This window comes from Lissotriton helveticus, chromosome 8, assembly GCF_964261635.1.
Source record: "Lissotriton helveticus chromosome 8, aLisHel1.1, whole genome shotgun sequence".
Classification (NCBI taxonomy): domain Eukaryota; kingdom Metazoa; phylum Chordata; class Amphibia; order Caudata; family Salamandridae; genus Lissotriton; species Lissotriton helveticus.
This window is the reverse complement of record NC_136069.1, coordinates 134,478,021-134,501,312: the sequence shown is the minus strand read 5'-3', so window position 1 is coordinate 134,501,312 and position 23,292 is coordinate 134,478,021. Positions and strand designations below refer to the sequence as shown.

At 49.0% G+C, this 23,292-nt stretch overlaps 1 protein-coding gene across 2 annotated transcripts in view; it reads right to left on the bottom strand.

Moving 5' to 3' along the window:
* The window catches only part of LSAMP (limbic system associated membrane protein), a 981,500-nt gene that overhangs the window by 112,557 nt on the left and 845,651 nt on the right, over positions 1-23,292 (bottom strand). For both annotated transcript variants that reach the window (XM_078656723.1, XM_078656724.1), the window contains exon 6: positions 6,122-6,270. In XM_078656723.1, coding sequence (XP_078512849.1) covers positions 6,122-6,270 — 149 coding nt within the window. The remainder of the gene's footprint in view (positions 1-6,121; positions 6,271-23,292) is intronic.

Here is a 23,292-nt window from a genome sequence, read left to right as displayed (position 1 = left end):
CATGACAGGAGTCAGATGCGAAGCCAGCCCTGCCATTCTAGTGCACTTCACTCTGTCTTTTGGTACTTGCAAAGCTTTATTTCGAATGGGGACACTACAAGTACCAGAATGCAACCCGATGGAGCAGGACAGAAGTCACCCAAAGGCTAAAGAAGTGAGCATCAATTTTAGCAATGGCTTCAGCATCTTAACCCCTCCCACGTGACGAGCTCAGCTCGTCATGAGCCACGGTTCTCGTGTGCTCATGACGAGCTGAGCTCGTCCAGGCCATTAGAATGCTCACAAGCGGGGATAATTCCCCTGCTGTGCTGAGCGTTCTATTGAAACGGGCGTGGCCGTGACAAGCTCAGCTCGTCATGAGCACACGAGAACCGTGGCTCATGACGAGCTGAGCTCGTCATGAGCACCGGGGCGCTGTTCGCGCCACCCATCCCCCCAGCACAGCAGGGGAATCGGGTCAGCAGCGAAGGGGTTAAACATTCCTATCTCTGCCTTTCCTGCACTGTAGTGTAAACAGATAGTCATAGCTCTGCTTTTTCTACTCTAGCTTTCTTTTCATATAGTGCTTTATACGGAAGCTTTGCCAGATCTAAGCGCTTAAATATAATTTATTGCTGTAGTACCGTTTGGAAGGACTCCTTACGGAAGGCTCTGGTGGGATTTCTGTAAGTAATTAAAAATTGCAGGTGTTGAAGGCAAGCCTCCAACTCACCGAGTCGTCTTGCCTGCACACTGCTTGATGCAAGCTAGCAACCCTCTGATCCTCCTCAACTGGGACTCTTGGGGGCGGGGGTCAAGGTCAGAAAGAGTCGAGAGGTGAAGCGGAGGTTACTTTTACAGAACCTTGTACTTGCTGCTGACATCAGCTGTGATCACCAGGTCTCAAGCTTAGAGTCCATGCAAGGCTAACATAACCTATCATCCTTCAGAAGTCGATAACTTCCCTACCAATAAAGCAGTCTTTGTGTTGTAGAAAAATAACAGCGGTTAACTGCAGGGCTTATGAATTGGAAACTGATAAAAAATGTATCAAACTGTACACTTAAACAATATTATTTTTGTTGCTATTGTTATCATGATTATTATTATTATCATTACGATGATTATTATAAAGGCTATTATTATCATTATTATCATTATCCAACATTCCCAAGCCGTGGCACTTGGTCCCGGGTTGAGAGTGTTATCTGCTTTTCCCACCAGGTGTTGAATTGGGGTGGGTGAATAATTCCGCTCCGCCAAAAGAGTTTGCAGAGTTTTGCCCACTCCGCGATCTGTACAGAGTTCCGCAAAAGTCTGCGAAGTGACACGGAGTGGAGTTTTTTTCTCCTGCGTGGCTCGCCAACATTAAGATGGTGAGCGTAAGTGAGAAAAGTCCCATGGTAAACCTCCTTCCGGTGAAATTTCTCAACACGGGCGATCGCAGCAGGTCGCGACCGCTCGCATTGGGAAATCCACTGCTCGCATTGAGGAAGCTGCTACTCCCGAGCGGCAGAAACAGCTCCCTCTGCGACACATAGTGCCGCTCACAGTGATTTTACAGCCTTTCAGTTCTAAAAATCAGTGCGAGCAGCACAACTTATTATACTCCGCTGCTTGCGGAACTTCGTGGAGCACAACAGAGTTTTTTCAGCACTTCGAGGGGTTCAGCGGAACAGTTCTCCGCAAACTCCACAGACCAGGTGCACTTTCCTGGTTTGTGCCACCGTGCGCTCTTAACTAGGTGTGCCCACTGCAGAGGAAGACCGTGCACCCATTTACAGAACAAAAGTGCTGTCCCTGGCACAAGTGAAAACTGTCAAAATCCACATCATTGCTAGGGAGAGTGCAACAATGAAAGGAACCACTACTCTGCCTTTTACTAGAAAAGGATCTTGTTCAAGGGCACCCTCCACTGGTGCAACAGGTGCAGTGGCACCAGGGCCCAGATGCCTGAGGGGCCCACTGAAACCGGAATATTGCTGTATTACATAATTCAGACACCAGCCGGAGAGCTCATATTCTTCCTTCCAGTAGGGTTAATGGCACACTGGCTACTCTACTTGCCTTGCATCATTTTAAGAGGGTACAGGGATGTCCCCAGGGCCAGACTGGGAACCAAAACCGGCCCTGGCAAGCAGCTCGGCCGGCCCCCCAGGGGACCAAAACCAGCCCCTACCCTGGTGAGCACCAGGGAAATGCCCGGTGCCCGCTCCGGCCAGTCCGGTCCTGGATGTCTCACAGGCGGGTGCAGCGTTTGACTGCTTCTGTGTGTGGGGGATATCTCTGGGGAACTGGACTTTCCACAGTTATAGTAGATTTTCTGTACAGATTGAGCTTAAATAAAACATTCATGATTTTTTTTAGCAATTTCTTGCAAAAATGTGTTTTGAATACAATTTCTACCTCAGAGATCATATTTAATGGCAGCTGTTTACATATGAAAATAAAAGTCCATGCTACAGCCCAAAAGTTTACGATGTCCTGTGTGCAGACAGCATTGGCCCATGTATAAATGCCTGAAATTAACTATAAGCAGGACCACTGAAGTTATGCGATCTGTGACTGGGGCATTTTCCACATAATTACAGATTTGCCACTTAATCCATCTGTAGATTTTAACAAAAAATCATTTTTAGCTCAAGCCGATCAAAAATTACTAAAAAGGCAGCAATACGTGTTGCTGCACAGTGGGAAGCCCTTTGAAATTTTGACTGGTCACTTTTAAATTGCTTATTGATTCTTTTGATTGTTATTCTGTAAGTAATGAGGTGAAACCTTGGCCCAGAACGTGCACCGGTGACAAAATATTGAAGTAATACTATAACAAATGCTCCACATTATGCCTCATTATTTAGTCAGCTCTGCCGCATAATTCCAGTGGCCCTGGCTATGCATTCTGAAGAATCGATAGGATCATGAAACCCATATTAGAACATTGGAATGATGGGAGCTCCATTGAAAACAATGGAGTGCTCCGGGCTTATAATGGCTGGTATAAGCCTGGAGCGCCAACATTCCAATGTTTCTTTGTTCACAGCTCTGGCTGTGGACAAAGGCTTCAAGGAGCCTGAGGGGATTCCAAAACCCCTCACGCTCCCAAAAGGCTTTGCTTTTTTTGTTAGAACATTCTGTCCTCTAGTGACAGAATGTTCTAATAGCCTTATGGCCCTTCGTAGATGGGCTATACCGTTATTAAAGTCCCTCTCCCTTGTTAAAGGCCCTCGCCTTCGGCTCGGGGCCTTAACGCTGGAGAGGGCCTTTAATAACCGGTATAGCCCTCTACGGCGGGCTATAAGGCTATAGTATTGAAATAAATCCAACACAAAGTTTTCTTTGAAGCTCAATATGTGTGGCAAATCTGCTATAGTTGTGGAAAGTAATGCATATTACATGATGTAAAACAATAGCAATACTTGATGGGAGGCAACTTCAACCATTTTTCATGAATACGCTTTACAACAGCACAAGGAAGTTGGTGTTATTCTGGAGAGAACCCCATCTCAGAGCCGAGCCTGCTGTTCCATTATCCCTTGATAACCTCCTGTGTAATATTATCATGCTACCCCCTAGTCTGACCTGTAGAATTCGCCACACCAGATGAATACCAAACGATGTGCTTTTGGTATGTACCTGGGCAGTATTACTGATGGTAAGTGCACGAATCTGGGAATGAGGGTCTTAAATTCATTGCAGGTAGTTATTCTACGAAACTGGGTTTTCAGGTCATGCCTCTTGCAGGCAGACTTGCAGACTTTTTCTGTACATTTTTAATGGATATAATATATGGATGGAATATATTACCCATGTTCATTATTCATTAGTTAAGTCTCCTCTGTGAACGGCATCAATTAAATCTCTGTGGAGTCCTTGAACCCTTTCCATTTTGCCTTTCTTGATATGCTACTCTTAAAAGTTTTTCTAGGCTGAGCCAAGGGGAAACATCCATCACAACGCAACTTTTACGACGCACTACCATTACAACGCAGGATTTACAACGCAAGTTATTACAACGACTTGCGCTGGAGGGCACTGTAGGATAGGGAATAGTTTAATTTACTATCCAAAACCTTCCCTACTATCCACGGGGACTGGAGTTGGAATAGTAAATTAAACTATTCCGCTATCCAGCGCCCCCCAACGCAAGTCGTTGTAACGACTTGCGTTGTAAAACCTGCGTTGTAAAGGCATGCGTAGTAAAAGCATGCGTTGTGATGACATACATCCGAGCCAAGACCAGGCCTCGCCAGAGCTCTGCTATGTGGAACTATGCGAAGTGACCAAAAAACTCCACCACGCTACGCGAAGTTCCACAAGCAACAGAGTGCATTAGGTTGCACCGTTCGTGCTGATTTTTAGCACTGGGTGTTTGTCCTACACTGGAAAATCAGTGCGAACTGCACAATGCGCAATGCAAGAGGGCGCTGCTTCCTTCTGCCACTTGAGTAGATGTTCTACTTGAGCAGCAGCTTCCTCAACGCTAACGGAAGGTTTCTCAACGCAAGCGGTAGCGGCCATCCACGACTGCCCGCTTTAAGAAATCTTGCCGGGAGGTGATCTGAGGTAAGATTTTTCTCACTCACCAACTTAATGTTTTCGAGCACTAGTGAGGAAAAATCTCCACTCTGCTATGCGGAGTGGAGTTTTCAGAACTCTGTGCGCAACGTGGAGTGGGGAAAACTGCAAACTCCGCGATCAGAGCGAAATTTCATGCCCAGGCCTGACCAAGACTCAGATCCACCTTTGATAGTCGTCCATTTACACCATCGATTTACTGGACACTAGGGGGCAGCAGTAAAGGAAAATCCATGCTCAGATTTACCAAGACTTCCTGTTGGTACAAACTAACACAAAGGAATGCCCAGCGGTGCATGCTATGGACTATCCAGCGCAGAAGCTGGTGTACACTGGAAAGGTGCCCGTTGCCCAGATCAAACTCCGCTTTGCATTGCTATGTGTCACTCTGCGTCAAGGTAGTGAAACAGGGCAGATCATTGCAAACACCCATAGGTTAGAACTCAAAGCCCAGTCTACTAAGACCGTCAGTGGGGCTTTAAATAAAAAGCACTGCATACTTGTAGAATACGCAAATGAGTAGAAATGTGCTCATTTCTTTCCTCTGTGTTGTCTATATATTGATATTAGTACTGGAAAGTTGTGTTTCCAGTACATATCCTACGCTGGACAACCCAAACTCACCTCTGCATCATGGTGCAAGGTTGTGCATCGTGCAAGGCAGTTGTGATTGTGCCCCCAGGATGGCACCAGCAGCAAGGCACATCTGGATACTGCGTTGCATTGCATAAGGATTAGTACATCTAGGGCAAGTCTTCGAAGAGAGTGATAGCCGTACCTGCCAGGCCTCGGCCTTACACTGAGCATCTTTCTGCCAGGGCAGCATAAGTGAGGTATAGCCTTTAAAGGAGCAGTCTCTTTTTTTATATTTTGCCTTTTCTTGTCAGCTGCATCACATCTCCCTAATCTGCCCATCCTGTGTCAGCCGCATTCTTTGTTTATTTTTGTTCAAATATGTTTGCATTTTTTAATATTTCACCCTGGTTAAAAACACACATAATTAAATACATTTCATCAATGGGAGATAAAGACAGTTCCAATTGCTCTCTCTAACTTTCTCAGATTGAATATGCTCAATTGTTGGCACTTGTGACTTTCTAATATTAAGATTGAGTGTGGCATGGGGGCTGCATTAAATGTATTCGGACATAAATTGTGACAAGGGGTGGGGTTTAGATTTCCAAGGATATTTACACTGAGCAGGCTCATGGCAGTAGAGTCTTATGCAAATGTGAAACCAAGGTCCATGTGTTTTTCATTGATATTCCATTGGTATCCATATTATGTGTGTGACTTGCAAATAACTACATCACAGCCGTGGCATCACACAGCAACAAAGAAAGATCTCCATTGTTAAAGTCCTCCCATGACACTGCCTACAAAGCTACCACAAACGACCATGGCCTGGCCAATCCCACCTAAACATTCCGCTGTGGAAGCAAAGACCATGGTGGGATGGTCATTGATGCCTCTAGCCTTCTTGAATGCCCTGCTTCCTTCCTTGGGATGCCCCCACCAGAGCCACAAGATGGCGCCCGTAGCCCCTCCCCCAGGTCCCTGTACTCACTGTAGAGGAAAAGGCTGGTGTTTGTGAAGCCCAGCTTGTTGGTGGCCACGCAGGTGTAGTTGCCGTAGTGTTCCTCGGTGACGTTGGAGACCAGCAGGATGGAGCGGCTCCCGGTGTTCTTGATCTCCAGGCCATGGGCGCTGTTTATCCTGAGAGTCCAAGAGAGAGAAAGAGCCAAGCGGACAAGATTACCAACATAAGTAATGGAGAGAGAAATACACCATGAGCTGCATCTCCTAAAGCGCTAACTGAGATAGACATCCAGTGCTGGGGTGAGTAAATGCAAGGGAAACAGGGAGAGGAGGAAGATAGGAGTAAGGTGGGGGTTCACATGTTCATAACTTGCGAGAAATTGCATGGAATTGAGCCAAAGGAATGCAGATGTAATGGTCTGTGAGCCACCCCATCACTATGTTGGCAAGATAGGGAGTTGGGTTTGGGTCTATGTCCAACCCTTTACATGCTTTGGTCAAGATAAATAAATACAAGATGATGGACAGGGTAGATAAGTTTATCCCTCTACCTTTGCACTGAGCTGATTTGAAAATATGCCCCTATACTACATGTATGTATATATGTTTGTGTGTTTTAAAAATGTGAAACACTAGCATGGGACTTTACGACGTAGAAATACAGGATGATGGACAGGACAGGTAAGTTTATCCCTCTACCTATGAAGTGAGCTGATTGGAAAATAAGCCACTATGCTACATGTATGTATATATGTCTGTGTGTGTTAAAAATGTGAAACACTAGCATGTGATTTTATGACGTAAGGCATAGATCTGATGGGTGGGTATCTTATCTTGCAGTTTCTGGGCTGATGGAAGCCACTAAAAGAGTCAACTGGAAGAGTTCCCGTGGCGTTCTGCCCAGCGAAATGGAAAAAGTGCTAGGGCACAATTTCAAGTACCAGCTTTAAGGTGCCCTGAAAGGTCTTCCTATCAGGAACACAGTGGCTGATTTGTAATGAGCATCAATTGTGCGGCCATGGACCTATTAGAGCATGCAGGAGGCTGGAAACTCAAAGGGCCTCATTTACGAGGCAGCCTGCGCTGCCGAAACGTAATTTTTTTGTGACGTTCCGTGGGGAAGCAACTTGCTCTAAATATACAAGGCAGCGCTGTGCCACTTTTTTTGCTTCATGCTGCCTCGTAAATATTGTCCCGTTTAATGCAGTTTTCTGTGATAAGGGGGCATGTAATGGGTGTTGCTGGGGGTGTTCCCAGCAACATCCATGGCATTTTGACACTTCCCCAGATGTATGAGAAATTGTAATTTTGAGGCACCGTCAAAAACCTATGCACCCCCCCCCCCCCCAGGATATAATAGCCAATAATCTTGCCCATGACCTTGCAGCATGTGAGATGCTTTTAAAGGTCCATCAAGCAACTCATACAAAAGGGCACCTCCTGGACCCTATTTTTTCAAACATTGCAGAACTAAAAGGGAAGGAGCCCATCCCCCTCCCCTGGTCGGACCATTTCCTAATCCCTTTTGCATGGCAGGTATAGTTCCCTCGCTTGACTGTGTCAACCTCCCGCACTCAAGCCCGCCACTGGCCCAAATTAAATATAGAGAAATGGACAAAGGAACTGCATTCTACCATTTCTGCACATCACCCTGATCCCATAATAGATAGTGGCAAGTTCCACTCATGGATTGAGAAGTCATTAGACGTAGTACTTCCCAGGAGATCCATAATACAAAAAGCTGGCTCAAACAACACGCCATGATTCACACCCGAACTCCACAAGCATAACCAGAGGTGCATAAGACTAGAAAGAGAATGGAGGAAAGACTTTTCAACTGATAAAAAAAATACAACTACAGGGCATCCATTAACTCCTATAAAACTGCACTTAAATCAGCACAGGCTGCCTACTTTGAGGAAAAAATATCATCCTCCTCCAATGCACCCAAAGAAATATTCAGGATAGTAAAAAAAAACGTATGAAAGTCCCAGATCCCCCTGTGGCTCCAGACTCTATGGGCCTCTGCTGTGAGGAGCTAGCGTTTTTTTTCTCCACCAAAATTCAGCGCATACTTAACCTCGTTCCACAGGTTAATAATGATCACCTCCCAGCGCAGCCTGAAACAGAATCTCAGAATAATCCCCCCAAGATTGAATCTTTTGTCCCACTCAATGAGGAACTTCTTCCTCCTGTCCTTAATATGATCAAGAGTGGTTCTCCGCTGGACCCGGCCCCTTTTAACATCCTAAAGTCCGCCTTGCCTGTCATTATCCCCCCATTGTCAATCTGGTTAATTCCTCCCTAGAATCTGGTTCAGTACCCCAGGACTGGAAGATTGCTATGGTGAAAGCATTATTGAAAAAACCCCATCTGGATCCCAGAGCGCTGTCCAATTATCGCCCTATCTCTCCTCTCCCTGTTATTAGTAAGGTTGCGGAAAGATATGTGATCCGCCAACTTTCTGCATATCTTGAAACCTTCAAACTACTTCATCGCTCCCAGGCGGGCTTTCACCCGGGACAGGGCACGGAGACTGCACTAGTGGCGGTGGTGGAGGAGTCCAGAAAGATCTTGGACTCCGGAGGGTCCGTAGCCATCATCCTTCTAGACCTTAGTGCAGCCTTCAATACGGTTAATCACGTACCCTTGTACAACGGCTCAAAAAACTGGGAGTGACAGGTAGGGCCCTCTTCTGGCTGGAATCGTTCCTTGAAGGAAGATACTTCCAGGTGTTTGAAGGTAACACCCACTCACGACCACTTCCTCTGCAGTGCGGGGTTCCTCAGGGCTCCTCCCTAAGCCCCACACTTTTCAAAGTATATATGTCCCCACTGGCTGAGATAGTTGCACCCTTCGGAATTCAACATATCAGCTTTGTGGACGATACGCAGCTTATAGTGGCACTGAACCAGGCAGAGCAGGCCCCCATAAACCTGAGCTCCTGTCTCAAAGGAGTCGCCAGCTGGATGAGTCAGTCCCATCATAAACTCAATGGCGACAAGACGGAGCTCATGCTACTGGCTAACCAAACAACTTTTAACCCACATACTCTGTGGTCATTGTGTATGGGACCTGCACCCATTCCTAAAAAGGAAATAAAGAGTCTGGGCTTCTGGCTTGATCACAAGCTCACTTTTAGAGCCCAAGCCAGAAAAACAGCGGCCACCTGCTTTGGCCTGTTGAGAACAACACGAAAAAGACTGCCCCTCCTACCTGAGAACTCTAAGAAAATTCTAATTCAGGCCCTCATCCTATCGAGGCTGGACTATAGCAACACCCTTTATTTAGGAGCCCCCATCTCTGTGATTCACAAACTCCAGGTAGTCCAGAACTCAGCAGCAAGACTGGAGAGGAGCTCGAGGAATGAGCTCCGCTGACATGGGATTGAAACTTATCATAATATCCCTATTAGCCCCAACAACACCACGACAAGGCAACCCCAAGGCAACAGCTACACATCCGGACAGTGAAACTTTGCAACATTCGACACTCACCGCGTCAGAGGCTGCTTCACGTACGATAGGATCCAAGACTTCGGAGGACTGGCGAGTGGGCGCGTTTCAAGAGCGAGGCCAGCACCGCGAAAGAGGATTCCATCTTCGAGCCGGCCTGGCTCTCCGCTCTGCATCGGAGGCTTTGACTGCATCCGCAGCGCCAGAGGTGTGCAGGGCCCCGAGAGTTTCACCACTGTGGTGGTGGCATCTGAGGCAAGTTGCTATCATCCCTCCGTACTTCACCTGCATAGCGCCGAGAGTCGAGGTCGCGGCTGATGCTGCCCATCGGACGCGGAGTGCTAGTCCCCGGAGGCGTGGTGAGCTAACTCGAGAGGTGCCCATCGATCGGAAACGGAGCGCAGCTCTCTGGCTGGTCTGGGGCGCAGCAGGTGAGCTTATTTTGCGAAACACTTGGGACTAGATCAAAGGAGTCGATCTACGGCGTTTGTGGCTGACATTGGTGGCTTTGACCCTTTCAGTGTCTCCGGGGTATTTCCCGTCTCCCCTTTGATTTTTCATCACGAGCCGGGGGTGGGAACCAAGCAAGTGGAATAAAGCTGCCCCCGGAAGGTCACCGCTACTGGGGCTCTGTTTATATCGGGACAGCGAGCCCCTTCACCGCTCCTTCGGTGCTTCCTACATTCATAGACTCCAGGGTTGGGAAGCTGGTTATTTGGATGGTCATCACTTTCAGTCAGCTGTCAGGCCCTCCCTAAAGACAGTTAAATGTTTCTTCTTATGCATAATTGTCATTTTTGGGTCAGCCGGTGGTTAATACAATATCACCATTTTAGGATTTCGCATTAAGCCTCTTCTAGGTTTTTCCGCAAAATGGCTATTCCCTCAAAATAGTGATAGGACTACTCCCTCATCTCTGCAATTTGAGAATAGAAAGAGACAGAGGACTACGCTACAAAGAAGCATGGGACAGCGAAAGAGGTATCGGACTACTCCACAGACTGGAGCTTCATGGCAGCCATCTTAGATGGGGCATTGTTTTTCAATTTACCCACATATATGTTCATGTACATTCCATAACTAATCATCTAAATAACTACAGGAGCAAGTTATCACCTAGATTCCGATTTCAGCCACCCTCTTACCACAAGATTGACTGAACTTCAGAAGATTTTAATAGTTGGAGGGCCCACCGCTTGAGACAATTGACATCCTGCTGTCTCCATACTCTCCCCTACTAAGAACTCCTGCGTGGATTGCTGAACCAACACCCGTCCCACGAGCAGAGGAGCGGGACCCTCTATGATGTTTTCATTCCTCCCCTGCCCTGGAAAGCTGAGACCTAGCTACTTCTGTATGATGCCCGGCGGAGCTACCCCGCAAGCTATAGGGGAGATTGACTTTTGGCTCCCTATTTTGACTATCACCTACCCAGCCGGACTTCGGGCAAACGCTTCTGCATCTCTACTGACCTTATCTCCCCCCTCTCCCTTCCCCCTACCCTCCCCCTTCTCCGCTCCTACCCTTTCCAGCTTCTGTCCTCTACTCTCACCTGCCCTTGCCCTTTGTACCCACCCTGTTTATACCTCTTCCCCCGCCACTTGAGACCAAACTATTTTGTCTGATGCCCGATGGAGCTACTTGGTTTAGCTATAGGGTAGATGGGCCGTGGATTCCCTCCATGGTCGTCACTTACCCAGTCGGTCCTTAGACAGACTTCCTTTCGTCTCTATGGTTGTCTCTTCCCTAATTCTCACTTTCTCACCTCCCCTACCCCCTCTACTTTTTCTCTCCTTTCTCTCCTCTCCTAATGTATTGCTGATTGTTTGATATTATGTTTACTGGCTGATCTTTTTCTGGTATATTGTTAAACCACATTGTTGCACCTCTTTCATCTCTCCTGTCAGCTCCTCCCGCATCCTCCCTCTATGTCTCTCCTTCTCTCCTCCCGCAATGTATTGAGACTGAACTATTTTGTCTGATGCTCGATGGAGCTACTTGGTTTAGCTATAGGGGAGACGGGCCGTGGATTCCCTTCTTGGTCGTCACCTACCCAGTCGGTCCTTAGACAGACTTCCTTTCATCCCTATGCTTGTGTCTTCCCTTATCTTCACTTTCTTACCTCTCCTACCCCCACTACTTTCTCTCTCCTTTCTCTCTTCTCCTAATGTATTGCTGATTGTTTGATATTATGTTTACTTGTTGATCTTTCTCTGGTATATTGTTGAACCACATTGTTGCACCTCCTTTCTTCTCGCCTGTCGGCTCCTCCCGCATCCTCCCTCTATCTATATCTCTCCTTCTCTCCTCTCTCAATTTATTTGAGACTGAACTATTTTGTCCGATGCCCGATGGAGCTACTTGGTTTAGCTTTAGGGGAGATGGGCCGTGGATTCCCTCCTTGATCGTCACCTACCCAGTCGGTCTTAGGCAGACTTCTTTTTGTCTCTCCTTATTGTCACTTCCCTAGCTCCTATCCTCTCTCCCCTGAATCTCTCCCCTTGTCTGCCCTGGGATCACACCTTACTGGACTTTGGAAGTTGCCTTGACTCGTCTACCGGTTTGTGTCCCCATCACCCTTCCTCTCCTCTTCCCATGGTGTGTCTCTCACCCGCCCCTCCCCTTTCCCGCCCTCATTATCTGTCTACTTCCCATGCTCCAACCCCCCCTCCCCGGAATCTCTCACCTTGCCTGCTTTTCCCCTTACGTATTTGTGCTTATTGTCTATCTCGACCTTACATGTAACTATGTTGCCATTCTCTAAGAACTGTGTAACCTTTGTAATGATGTAACCTGTAACTATGATCTGATGCTCATGTAAAGCGTTCTGATACCTCCGGGTCTAGCCAGCGCTATATAAAACTTTAAATAAATAAATAAATAACCGTTCCTCAGCTAAACCAGCCTTAAAAACACTCCACTGGCTCCCGATACAAGAGCGAATACACTTCAAAGCTCTCTGCATCGCACACAAAAATTTGCAGGTCATAAGCCCCCCATTTTTATCAACCTTATTAAACCCTACAAAGCAACCAGAAGCCTTCGTTCTAATGACCTACTTCTAGCTGAGGTCCCCAGAATTAGGAAGTCCCGCACAGGAGGGCGCCTCTTCTCTTACAATGCATCCAGGCTATGGAACACCCTGCCTTTCCCCATCCGTCAGGAAACCAACCACCTCGCGTTTCATAGACAGTGAAGACATGGTTTTTCCCTTAAAACTCCATCTGCTCCCTACCACACGTCCGCAGCGCTGGGATGCTTTCGGGTAGCCATGTGCTAGATAAGAGCATATTCTATTCTATTCTATTCTATTCGTTCCAGGGGAGGCATAAGGGAGGCACAGCGAGGAGAAATATCTTTCTTTCTTCTCGTTTTTCCTCTTTCTATGTGTGCTGCATTCTGCAGCACACATAGAAAAATGAAAACATCCTCTTGTGATTGCTTTTGTACAGGAATGTTTGCAGAAAAACAATCATCCCGCAACGCAGGCACCCTTGCACCATGGTGCAAAGGTACCTGCGTTGGCGCATTGCAGCTCATTGTGCGCCGGGGAAATGGACAGGAATGTGCCGTATCTCATAGATACAGCGCATTCCAGCCCTTTTCTTTTACCGCGGGGCAGCACAGGGTCTTGAAAGAATGAGCTCCAAATATAGACCTAGGACACAGAGGACAATGCAAATGCTTTTGTATGTTGGTTTGTTTGGTGCTCAGTTCAATACCCCGTTGCTTCTAGGTGCTGAGAGACAGGAGAAATCCAATCCAATGGTGACCTGTTCTCAGGACACCCCCGCGCCGCACGGCCCCCAGCTGTGTGTGTGCCTCCTCGTGTGCCAGCTGCTGCTCGCAGCCTCGTTTTTGCCGGTCTGTCTGCCTCCCTAGCTGCCGCCTCACTGTACTGTCCCACCAGCTGTGTTGCTTAATTTACTGTTATTCTTGTTGTATTTAGTGCTTATTTTCTGTGTAATACTGCCGTAGTGTGTGCCCTTTTCCCGCTCTGCCGCCTGCCCCGCTCTCCGCTTCCCGCCGCCGGCCTCGCGGCCACGCCCCCTTTTTCCGTGTCCTCCCCGCTCCCGCCTCCCAGCTGCTCCTCCCTCCCACTCGGCCTCAAATGGCGACCACACGGACGCGCAGTGGTCACGCGCAGCGGGAGCGGCGATTGTGCGCCGAAGGCGCGCCAAAGGCAAGCCTGTCTATGCCCGTCCGCGCCTGGACCGCGCCCAGCGCCAGGACCCCTGGCCCCCGACGATGCAAGACGACCCGACGGACCTACGACGCCGCTGCCCTCAACGCACTCAATGCCGGCCGGAACCCCGCTTGCTGCCAGGCCACCCCGGAACGCACCCACGGATCCTTCACCTGCAAAACCTGCAAGTTCACCTGCCTCCGAACCGGCACCGCACCCGCCATGCCAAGCACCAGCAGCAACCACCTCAAATGCATCCTGCTCAACACCCGCTCCGTCCACAGACACGCCGCGGAACTCTGGAAGCTCCTCGACGCAACATCACCAGACATCGCCTTCCTCACGGAAACCTGGATGAACGCCTCCTCAGCCCCCGACATCGCCATCGCCATCCCGGACGGGTACAAGATCATCAGGAGGAACCGCGTCAACCAGACCGGAGGAGGCATCGCCATCGTCCACAAGAACACCATCCGCATCACGACCGACTCCAACGACACCTTCGCCGCCGCCGAGCACCTCCACTTCCAGATACACACCGACTCAAAGACGACCCTCAGAGGCACCCTCGTGTACAGACCCCCGGGACCATGCACACAATTCAGCGAAGACATCACGGACTTCATCAGCCCGCACGCCCTCCCCTCCGCCGACTACATCCTCCTAGTGGACCTCAACTTCCACCTGGAGAACAACAAGGACCGCAACACCGCCGCCCTGCTGGACAACCTCGCCAACCTTGGACTCAAGCAACTGGTCAACACCCCCACCCACTACGCCGGCCACACGCTTGATCCCGTCTTCTCATCCAGCAAGCACATCACCTTCAGCCACTCCACCGGACTCCACTGGACTGACCACAGCTGCGTCCACTTCAGCTTCAGAAGAACCACGACCCACCACCACCCGCAACAGGTCCCTCACAGAAGCTGGAGCAAGATCACCGCCGACAAGCTCACCACCTCCTTCAGCCAGAACCCACCTGCCAGCACAACGGACCCCAACGAAGCAGCCCGCAACTTCACGCAGTGGCTGACCGCCTGCGCCGACGACCTCGCACCACTGAAGAACCCTCCCAGCAGACCCAGAAGCAAGAAGGCCTCCTGGTTCACCGACGAACTCAAGGACTCCAAGAAGAACTGCCGCACCCTCGAGAAAGCCTGGCTCCGGGACCAGACCAAAGACAACATGACCGCCCTCAAACACGCCACCCGCAAGCACCACCAGCTTATCCGCACCACCAAAAAGAAATCAATGAAGGAACGACTGGACAACAACGCCCACGACAGCAAGGAACTCTTCAGCATCATCAAGGAGTTCTCCAACCCCAGCACCGGCAACAACGACATCACTCCTTTACAAGATCTCTGCGACTCCCTCGCCTCGTTCTTCCACCGCAAGATCACCGACATCCACAACAGCTTCGGCGCACCATCCACGCACCCAACCGTCGAACCAACGCCCCCCACCACCACCCTCCGCATCTGGACCACGGTGACCACCGAAGACACAGCCCGCACGATGACCACCATCCACTCCGGATCTCCTACCGACCCCTGCCCCCACCACGTCTTCAACAAGGCCGACTCCACCATCGCACCCCAACTCCGGAACATCATCAACACCTCCTTCAACACCGCCACCTTCCCGGAAAGCTGGAAGCACGCCGAGCTCAGCGCCCTACTGAAGAAATCTAAGGCGGACCCCACCGACCTCAAGAACTTCCGCCCCATCTCGCTCCTCCCTTTTCCTGCTAAAGTCATCGAGAAGATCGTCAACAGACAGCTTGCCGCCTTCCTCGAGACGAACGGATCCCTCGACCCCTCGCAGTCCGGTTTCAGAGCCAACCACAGCACCGAGACCGCCCTCATCGCAGCCACCGACGAAATCCGAGCCCTGCTCGACAATGGGGAAACAGCGGCACTCATCCTCCTGGACCTCTCTGCAGCGTTCGACACTGTCTGCCACCGCACCCTAGTTCAACGCCTCAGCAACATCGGCATCCAAGAGAAGGCACTGGAGTGGATCATCTCGTTCCTCGCCGGAAGAACACAGAGATTCCGCCTCCCCCCATTTCGATCCGAGGCCACCGAAGTCATCTGCGGCGTACCGCAAGGATCATCACTCAGCCCCACCCTCTTCAACGTCTACATGAGACCTCTTGCAGCCATCGCACGCCAGCACAACCTCAACATCATCTCCTACGCCGACGACACCCAGCTGATCCTCTCCCTCACCAGAGACCCCGACACCGCCAGAACCAGCCTACACGAAGGGATGAAAGACGTCGCTGAGTGGATGAAAAACAGCCGCCTGAAACTGAACTCAGACAAGACGGAAGTCCTCATCCTGGGATCATCACCCTCCGCCTGGGACGACTCCTGGTGGTCCCCCGCCCTGGGCACCACTCCCAAGCCAACAAACCACGCACGCAACCTGGGCTTCATCCTGGACTCCTCCCTCTCGATGACCAGACAAGTCAACGCCGTCTCCTCATCATGCTTTCACACCCTACGCATGCTCCGCAAGATCTTCCGATGGATCCCGACCGAAACCAGGAAGACGGTCACCCAGGCACTCGTCACTAGCCGACTGGACTACGGAAACACCCTCTATGCCGGCACCACAGCCAAGCTACAGAAAAGACTCCAACGCATCCAGAACGCCTCCGCCCAACTCATCCTGGACATCCCCCGACGCAGCCACATCTCCGGCCACCTGAGGGACCTGCACTGGCTCCCCGTCAACAAGAGGATCACGTTCAGGCTCCTCACCCACGCCCACAAGTCTCTCCACGACCTGGGCCCCAAGTACCTCAACGACCGCCTGACCTTCTACACGCCCACCCGCCAGCTACGATCCACTAGCCTCGCCCTCGCCGCCGTACCACGCATCCGAAGAGCCACCGCCGGAGGAAGATCCTTCTCCTACCTGGCGGCCAAGACATGGAACTGACCCAGGACCATCTCGCCTTCAGGAGACAACTCAAGACCTGGCTGTTCGAGCAATAGCTGACCCCTTCCCCCAAGCGCCTTGAGACCCTTCCGGGTGAGTAGTGCGCTATACAAATGCTATGATTGATTGATTGATTGAATCCTATTTTATAGATAAATAGTCTTTCTGGCCAACAGAAAAAGAGAAAATCAAGCAGAGATGCCTGAAATGGACAGTGAACACCCAACTCTTTCTCAGCCAATCACACCAGAAAGAAGGTGAGGTCTGTCACCTGGGCATGGTGAGGGATAGCAGGAAACAATGTCAACTGAAACAGACAGAGAGACAGACAGAGTCCAAGTCAGGGAAGCCCACCTTTGAACACAGTGGTCTCCAAGAACCGTGCTTATGAGATGCAAGCTGACTCGTGTCAGAGGCCCCCTGCTGGTATGTAGAAATGTACACCCCTGTGCCCCATTCCAGGCCTGCTTTCCACAAAATGCAGCAGAAACAGGCATTGATTTACTGAATCTCACCCACAGACTTTTTTACTGGTGCATATTCCGCGCGTGCCTGCATAAAGAAACCTCCAGTAAACATCAGACTGGAATTATGGATTGCACCCCGTCTGGAAATATCTGGAGAGGGGGGTCACAGTCAAATTAAGCACAAGCACAGGAGAAGAACTATATTTATTCCGTGTTATACTATAAATCTGGAGATTGCAAACTCAATCTTGGCTTTCCTGTTTCTGCCAAGGGTAGTAAATTTAATGCCTCTGTCTTGATGGTTGTAGAGAAATCCATCAGTCGCTGTGGCCATTTTCCTGAATCTTGTCATTATTTGTGCTGGGTCTGCGGATTTTTTAAAGTGTTTGGTGAGCGGGGGCACTTCCTTTGTATGGTATGGAGAATGAAAGCTCCCACTTTCAGCTCAACCTGACCTGGTGACCCACCGGAGGAAAGTTTATTATTCTGAAACAAGAACCCCAGGTGGATAAAGTAAACATACAAAGCTCTTCAACATCTTGTTGGGGTAGTAAGCGCTGTAGAAATACAATTACAATGCAATACAATGTTATTTGCCATAACCATTTAACCCCTCCCATGCTGGTGACGGAACTGCTCCGTCACCAGCCTCGGTCGCGCTGTGCTGTGACGGAGTGGTTCCGTCACGGCCCGGCCGCCGCGCCTGCGCGGCGCGTTCTATTAAGCGGGCGGGGCCGTGACGGAACCGCTCTGTCACAAGCACAGCGCGCCCGATGCTCGTGACGGAGCGGTTCCGTCACGAGCAAGGGAGCGGCGCGCCCCCAGCGCTGCGGCGGAATTGCCACCGCAGCGAAAGGGTTAAGAGGGGTTAGAGTAGTCATTCTTCCCTGCCCACAGCTAAAGCTGACTTGAGGCTGTGTTGGGAGGAGGTGGGGTGAAGGTCAGGGGGGGCTCCTCAAGTGCAAAAAGCAGTGACATAAAATGGTATATATACTATTTTATGATACTGCTTCTTGCACTAGGAAAGGGGAGGAGTGGCTAGCCCAAGGGCCGTCCCTACCAATCACAATGCTTCCATTGCAACCAGGGTCGGATTGGTAACGCAGGCACTCAGGAAATGTCTGAAGGGCCGGAAGCCAAGTTCTAGTTGTGAGCTGCTTTTTTAGGCAGCCTGGAGGTTGTCTGTGCTGTTAGGATGCCGCCAGTGGCCTAGTGGGTGCCTCAATGGCATTTCTAAAGGCAGATGGGTGGAGGTATCACTCGCTTTCAAAAGCTGGGCCGGCCCGGCCCATTAATGTATGCTGATTGAGCAGGAGCAGAAGTGGTCTCACTTGCATTCATGTGTGGCTTAGCAGTGTGAATCTGTGCATTTTATTTTTATCTAAGTGATGTTAATGCAACATGCCCCCGCCCCCTTTATTTTCATACAACTTCGCTGAAGGTGTGTTTAGTGGAAAGGCAATACACACAAATGTGGGACACTTTTTTGGGTGTGCCCGGGCCGATTTTTGATCCCAATCCAACACTGATTGTAGTGTTGTGATTGGCTTGGGGGAGGGGAGGGAGGCTGCCTGCTTCCTAAGAGGAGCAGAGAAGCACAGACGACATAGGACAGGACAAGCTGGCTAAGGTGAGTAATATTTTTTTATTATTAAAATTGAACCTCCTCCGTGAGAACCCCTCCCTGTGCAAACCTCCCCCCCAAATGCGTGAGTCATGCCGACCGCGACTGGTGAAGGTCCTTGACCAGTGAAGGTTCTCCATGAGGCCAAGAGATTCCACACATCCCTTTTTTTAAAAAAATCGTTTTTTACAGGTTTTGTGACTCAGGCTTAGCTGGGAGTCACATTGCCTTAAAGGAGCCCAGGGCACAAAGCACTGCAGCTCATATGATGTGGATGTACAAAATACAAGTGCACAATAACCTCACACCTGCACCGCTTTGATATCCAACAGAAGGAGCCATTTTGATGATTGTCAATCCTTGGTGCTATTTTGAATCAAGATGGTGGGATTGAAAGTATTTTTATTGTAGTGTTATTTTCACCAAAAAGAATGGAAAGCGCCTTTACATGAGTGTTAAAATCTTTCCAGTGCCACCTTCACAACAGAGTCTGATCTGCACGTGGTTGGTCTCGGTCTAGAGTGGCGCAGTGAGTATACTGGAGTACGACTTGAGTGGCTGACATTAATTCAAGCTTTCAACCCATCACTTTTTGTGTTTAGACATGTTTGAGCTCCTATGGTCACCATACAGGAGGGGAAACACGTTTGCGTGGCCACCCGCTTCTTTGCAGTGCTAGCGTCCTGTGTGAGCTCAGGGAGTAGTGTGCCCTGTATCCTTGCAGTCCTTTGCTCATAAGAGAGGAGAGGGGACTTCTTTTTTCTGCATGTCCCAATCTTCGTATTGCTATCTTCAGAGAGCAGTGGTGAACCCCATTGTATGCATGGCAGAGAAAAGGGAGGGATGGTAGGACATATGTTAGAGTGAAGGGAGAATGGAATATGCTACTAGGAACAGTAGCCAGAAGCTCCATACGTTTAGTAGAAGAGTTCAGATTTAACGAAGAAGGCAGTGCTTACTGGATGGGGGAGAGGCTATTTGTCTGAGGTATTCCATTCAGGTCCACCTGAAATGGACTGTCCACAGGTGACCTGCCCAGCACTTGTGACTTTAGTGCATGACTCTGTACCTGGATGAAACAACCATTATGACACAGTCATTACAACGCACTACCTTCACAATGCATCTGTTACAACACAACTGCCTTTACATCGCCTACCATTACAACGCATGCCATTACAACGCATGTCACTACAAAGCATGCCAGTGCAACGCATACAATTACAACGCATGCCATTAAAACACATTATAAGGTAAGTAATAGGGATTTTTTACGTTTTAGGGTGGGTATGGGTTATGGGGTAAATGGGGATGGTATTCTTACCCCTACACTATCCAACACTTACCCTACTGTTTCACTCATTATCGTGGGAATAGTAACTTTTAACCCTATACTATCCAACACTTACCCTACTGTTGCACTCACTGGATTGGGAATAGTACTTTTTACCCCTACACTATCCAACACGTACCCCACTGTTGCCCCAAAAGTATTATGCGTTGTAACGTATGCGTTGTAATGGTAGTTTCTAAAAATGTGTTGTAATGGCATGTCTTGTAAAATCATGCGTTGTAATGGTAGTTGCGATGTAAAAACTGCATTGTAAAGGCATGTGTTGTTATTGTTTGCATTGTAATGTCATATATTCATCCGCAGGATAGTTTAGGGCATGTAAGGAGCTTGGCATAGCCGATTTAAAGACATACTAAGTAGATAAGGTGGCTGTAGTGCCCCTGTGTCCAGTTCTTAGATCAGCAAGGGACCCTCGGGGAGGCAAAAAGGATGGAGGACTGGAAGGGGATCTTGCTGATTTTTTCCAAGCAGAAGGATGAAGGATTGATGATTGTTGTACAATGTCACCATCACTGGGGTGCGTTTACAGGAAACAATTTGATGGGAGGAAAGACCCACGATATAGGTTGCCTATACCTTGGTATGGGTTCTAATTACACAATGACCCCCACTTCCCTTTCCAAGCCTGGCCTTCCACGCGGTTTGTTGGAGGTGTGGTCAATGGCCGTGCTGCAGTGGACGAAAAAGCTCTGGTCTGGTGCCCAGAGCTCACTTTGTTCTCACTGAAGAGGGCAGTAGGAAGAGAGCATCTAGTAGAGGAGGTTTGTCTGGTACCCTCTACCTAATCCATGGTGTGCTCTGTCCAAGTTCCAAGACATGAAACGTTTGGAAACCGGATCCCCCTTCAACTAAAATGGAATATTCCCAAAGTTAGGCAAGATCCGTACACCTGACCCAACAAAGTATGCCTCTGTTTCGTCTAGGCCCCCACGTTGAATAAACCTGCAAAAATACACATTTGACAAGTTTCCTAGCTTAAACATGTTAATTTTTGTTCAGCACACAGCTACAAAGATGGGATTCTCACTTGGTCAGTGGCTGCAGTGCTGCACACCCTGACTCGTGCTGACCTTAGCTAAGGCCACCCATTTCATTGTCTAAATATCACAATTTGTGTAAGAGAGTTTTTGCATAAAGAACCCGAGGTAACATGGCCGCCATTTCCCACTGCTTGAGAGGTAGAGTCGAGAACTCTGTCTTTAGATGCGCACCAAGACGGTAGACTCTGGGTAATTACAGGGTGCGTCTGATGGTCCTCCCACGTGGACAGAAGACCTCCAGGAGGACATCACCTGAGAGTCTTTGCAGAATGGGTCAGCGGGGGAGAAGTAACTCCTCCATTCATGAAGCCCGCGCTCCCCATCACCTTGGTTACAGATGGAACTCTCGCGACACGTCCCCGTTGCTGCGAGCAAGCTACTGCTTGGTAACTCTCATTGAGTGTTATTATAACCTGGGATTTTATTTATGTTGGCAACACTCCGATCCTCGATTGCCGGCAGCAGGTAATTATCACCTGACAAGTTGACAAAAAATAAAAAATTGCACTTTCTGTCCCCAGTAAATGGCGATGACTTACAGTAACATTCATTTGTGTTTTATTAATTCCCCTCCCACTGGGAAAATCCCTCCTCGGCAGAATGCCTCACCAGCTGGAAGCTTCATGGGGGCGGGAGCAGGAACGCTTTGTTAAAGTACCCCCTTCTCTCACTGGAAGCAGTGGGTGGAAATGCCCAGTGGCAACTCTACAAAGCGCTAGTCAAAACGAACCTCACAGGGTACCCGTGCCATTGGAGCGCGCCAGAAAACAAGCGCCACGCGCAACAAAAGCAACAGCGGTAGGGAAGTTATTCAGATGTACAAATTGTTTATTTTACTTGTTGGAAATGTGCACATTTAACGTGAAGTTCACAAATAACAATTATGCATTGCTGGTTATGGGCTCGAAGTGCAACGCTTGCCTCCTGAAGCAATGGTGCAGGAGGGCAGAGGCTTTTGGCACCACAGTATCCTGACGTTGTTTGGCAAGATCTAAGAATATTCTGATTTTGGGACAAGTTGCTCTAGAGTTGGACAGACACACCAACCAGCCACTGCCACAAAGTGTTGGCAGTTTTTGGAGATGTTGCAAAGGTGCGTGCTCTGCAAGGACAGTCTTACCTTTTTGCAGTCTTTCTGACGTCACAGTTGTACCACTGCAAACGTGGTTCATTCACATGGGGGAGTGTGTCGACAATGGAGATCAACTTTTGACTGCACCGACTGAGCAATGCAGTACCAGGCCACAACATCCTACTGTACCCCTTACCTCACTACACCCTCACTATAAGAGTGACTGCAGCAGGATTATGTAGGGGCAGAAACGTGGCTCATTCAGTACATCCTCCTGTGTACTTGACCTCATTGCACCCTCAAAATATGAGTGACAGCTGTGGGATGATTGGCAGTGCAAACGCTCTATAGCCAAACGGCCGTGAACGAGAAAAGGTTTGGATCTGTTCCCCTCTGCGAGAGATTTATCTACCTCGGCAGAAGTAATTTTTGATGTAGAACTACGTATGAGCCCTAGCCCTTTTGATTGCACAGCGAAGCAACCCTGCTGTTGCCCTGAGTGCTCTTCTCAGCCTTGACCTGATGAAGATCCCACCGTGACGACTGAATTTACCCTCTATCCTAGGGATCGAAACGTTGACAACATACAACCCCATTACAAGCTCTAAGGACTGACCTTTTAAAAAAATATGTTCATTAGAGTTATATATACAGTCATGGAACACTTGACCTGTGTTAGGGCGGATAGGTCCTATACTATGTACAAATGATGTATATATGTCACAATACGTTTTACCTGTCCTTCACTCACACGCTCACCACCATCTACCCAACCTTTTCTTTTTCTCCCTCTATACCAAGAGCACTGTAAATATCTACCGCACTGTTATATATTGGAGCAACTGTGTTGCCATTAACAAATGTATTGACTTTAAATTCCATTAGATGCTTTTGATTTTGGAATTAAATTTGAGTTAAGCATCTCAGAGTGGTGATTGCATTTTCTTTGTTTTTTCTAAAAGAGTTGCTAGCTACCGCGACCACCATTCTATTGTGCTGCACCATTAGTAATGGTCAGCGTTCAGTTGCTGAAAAGATCATTTCAG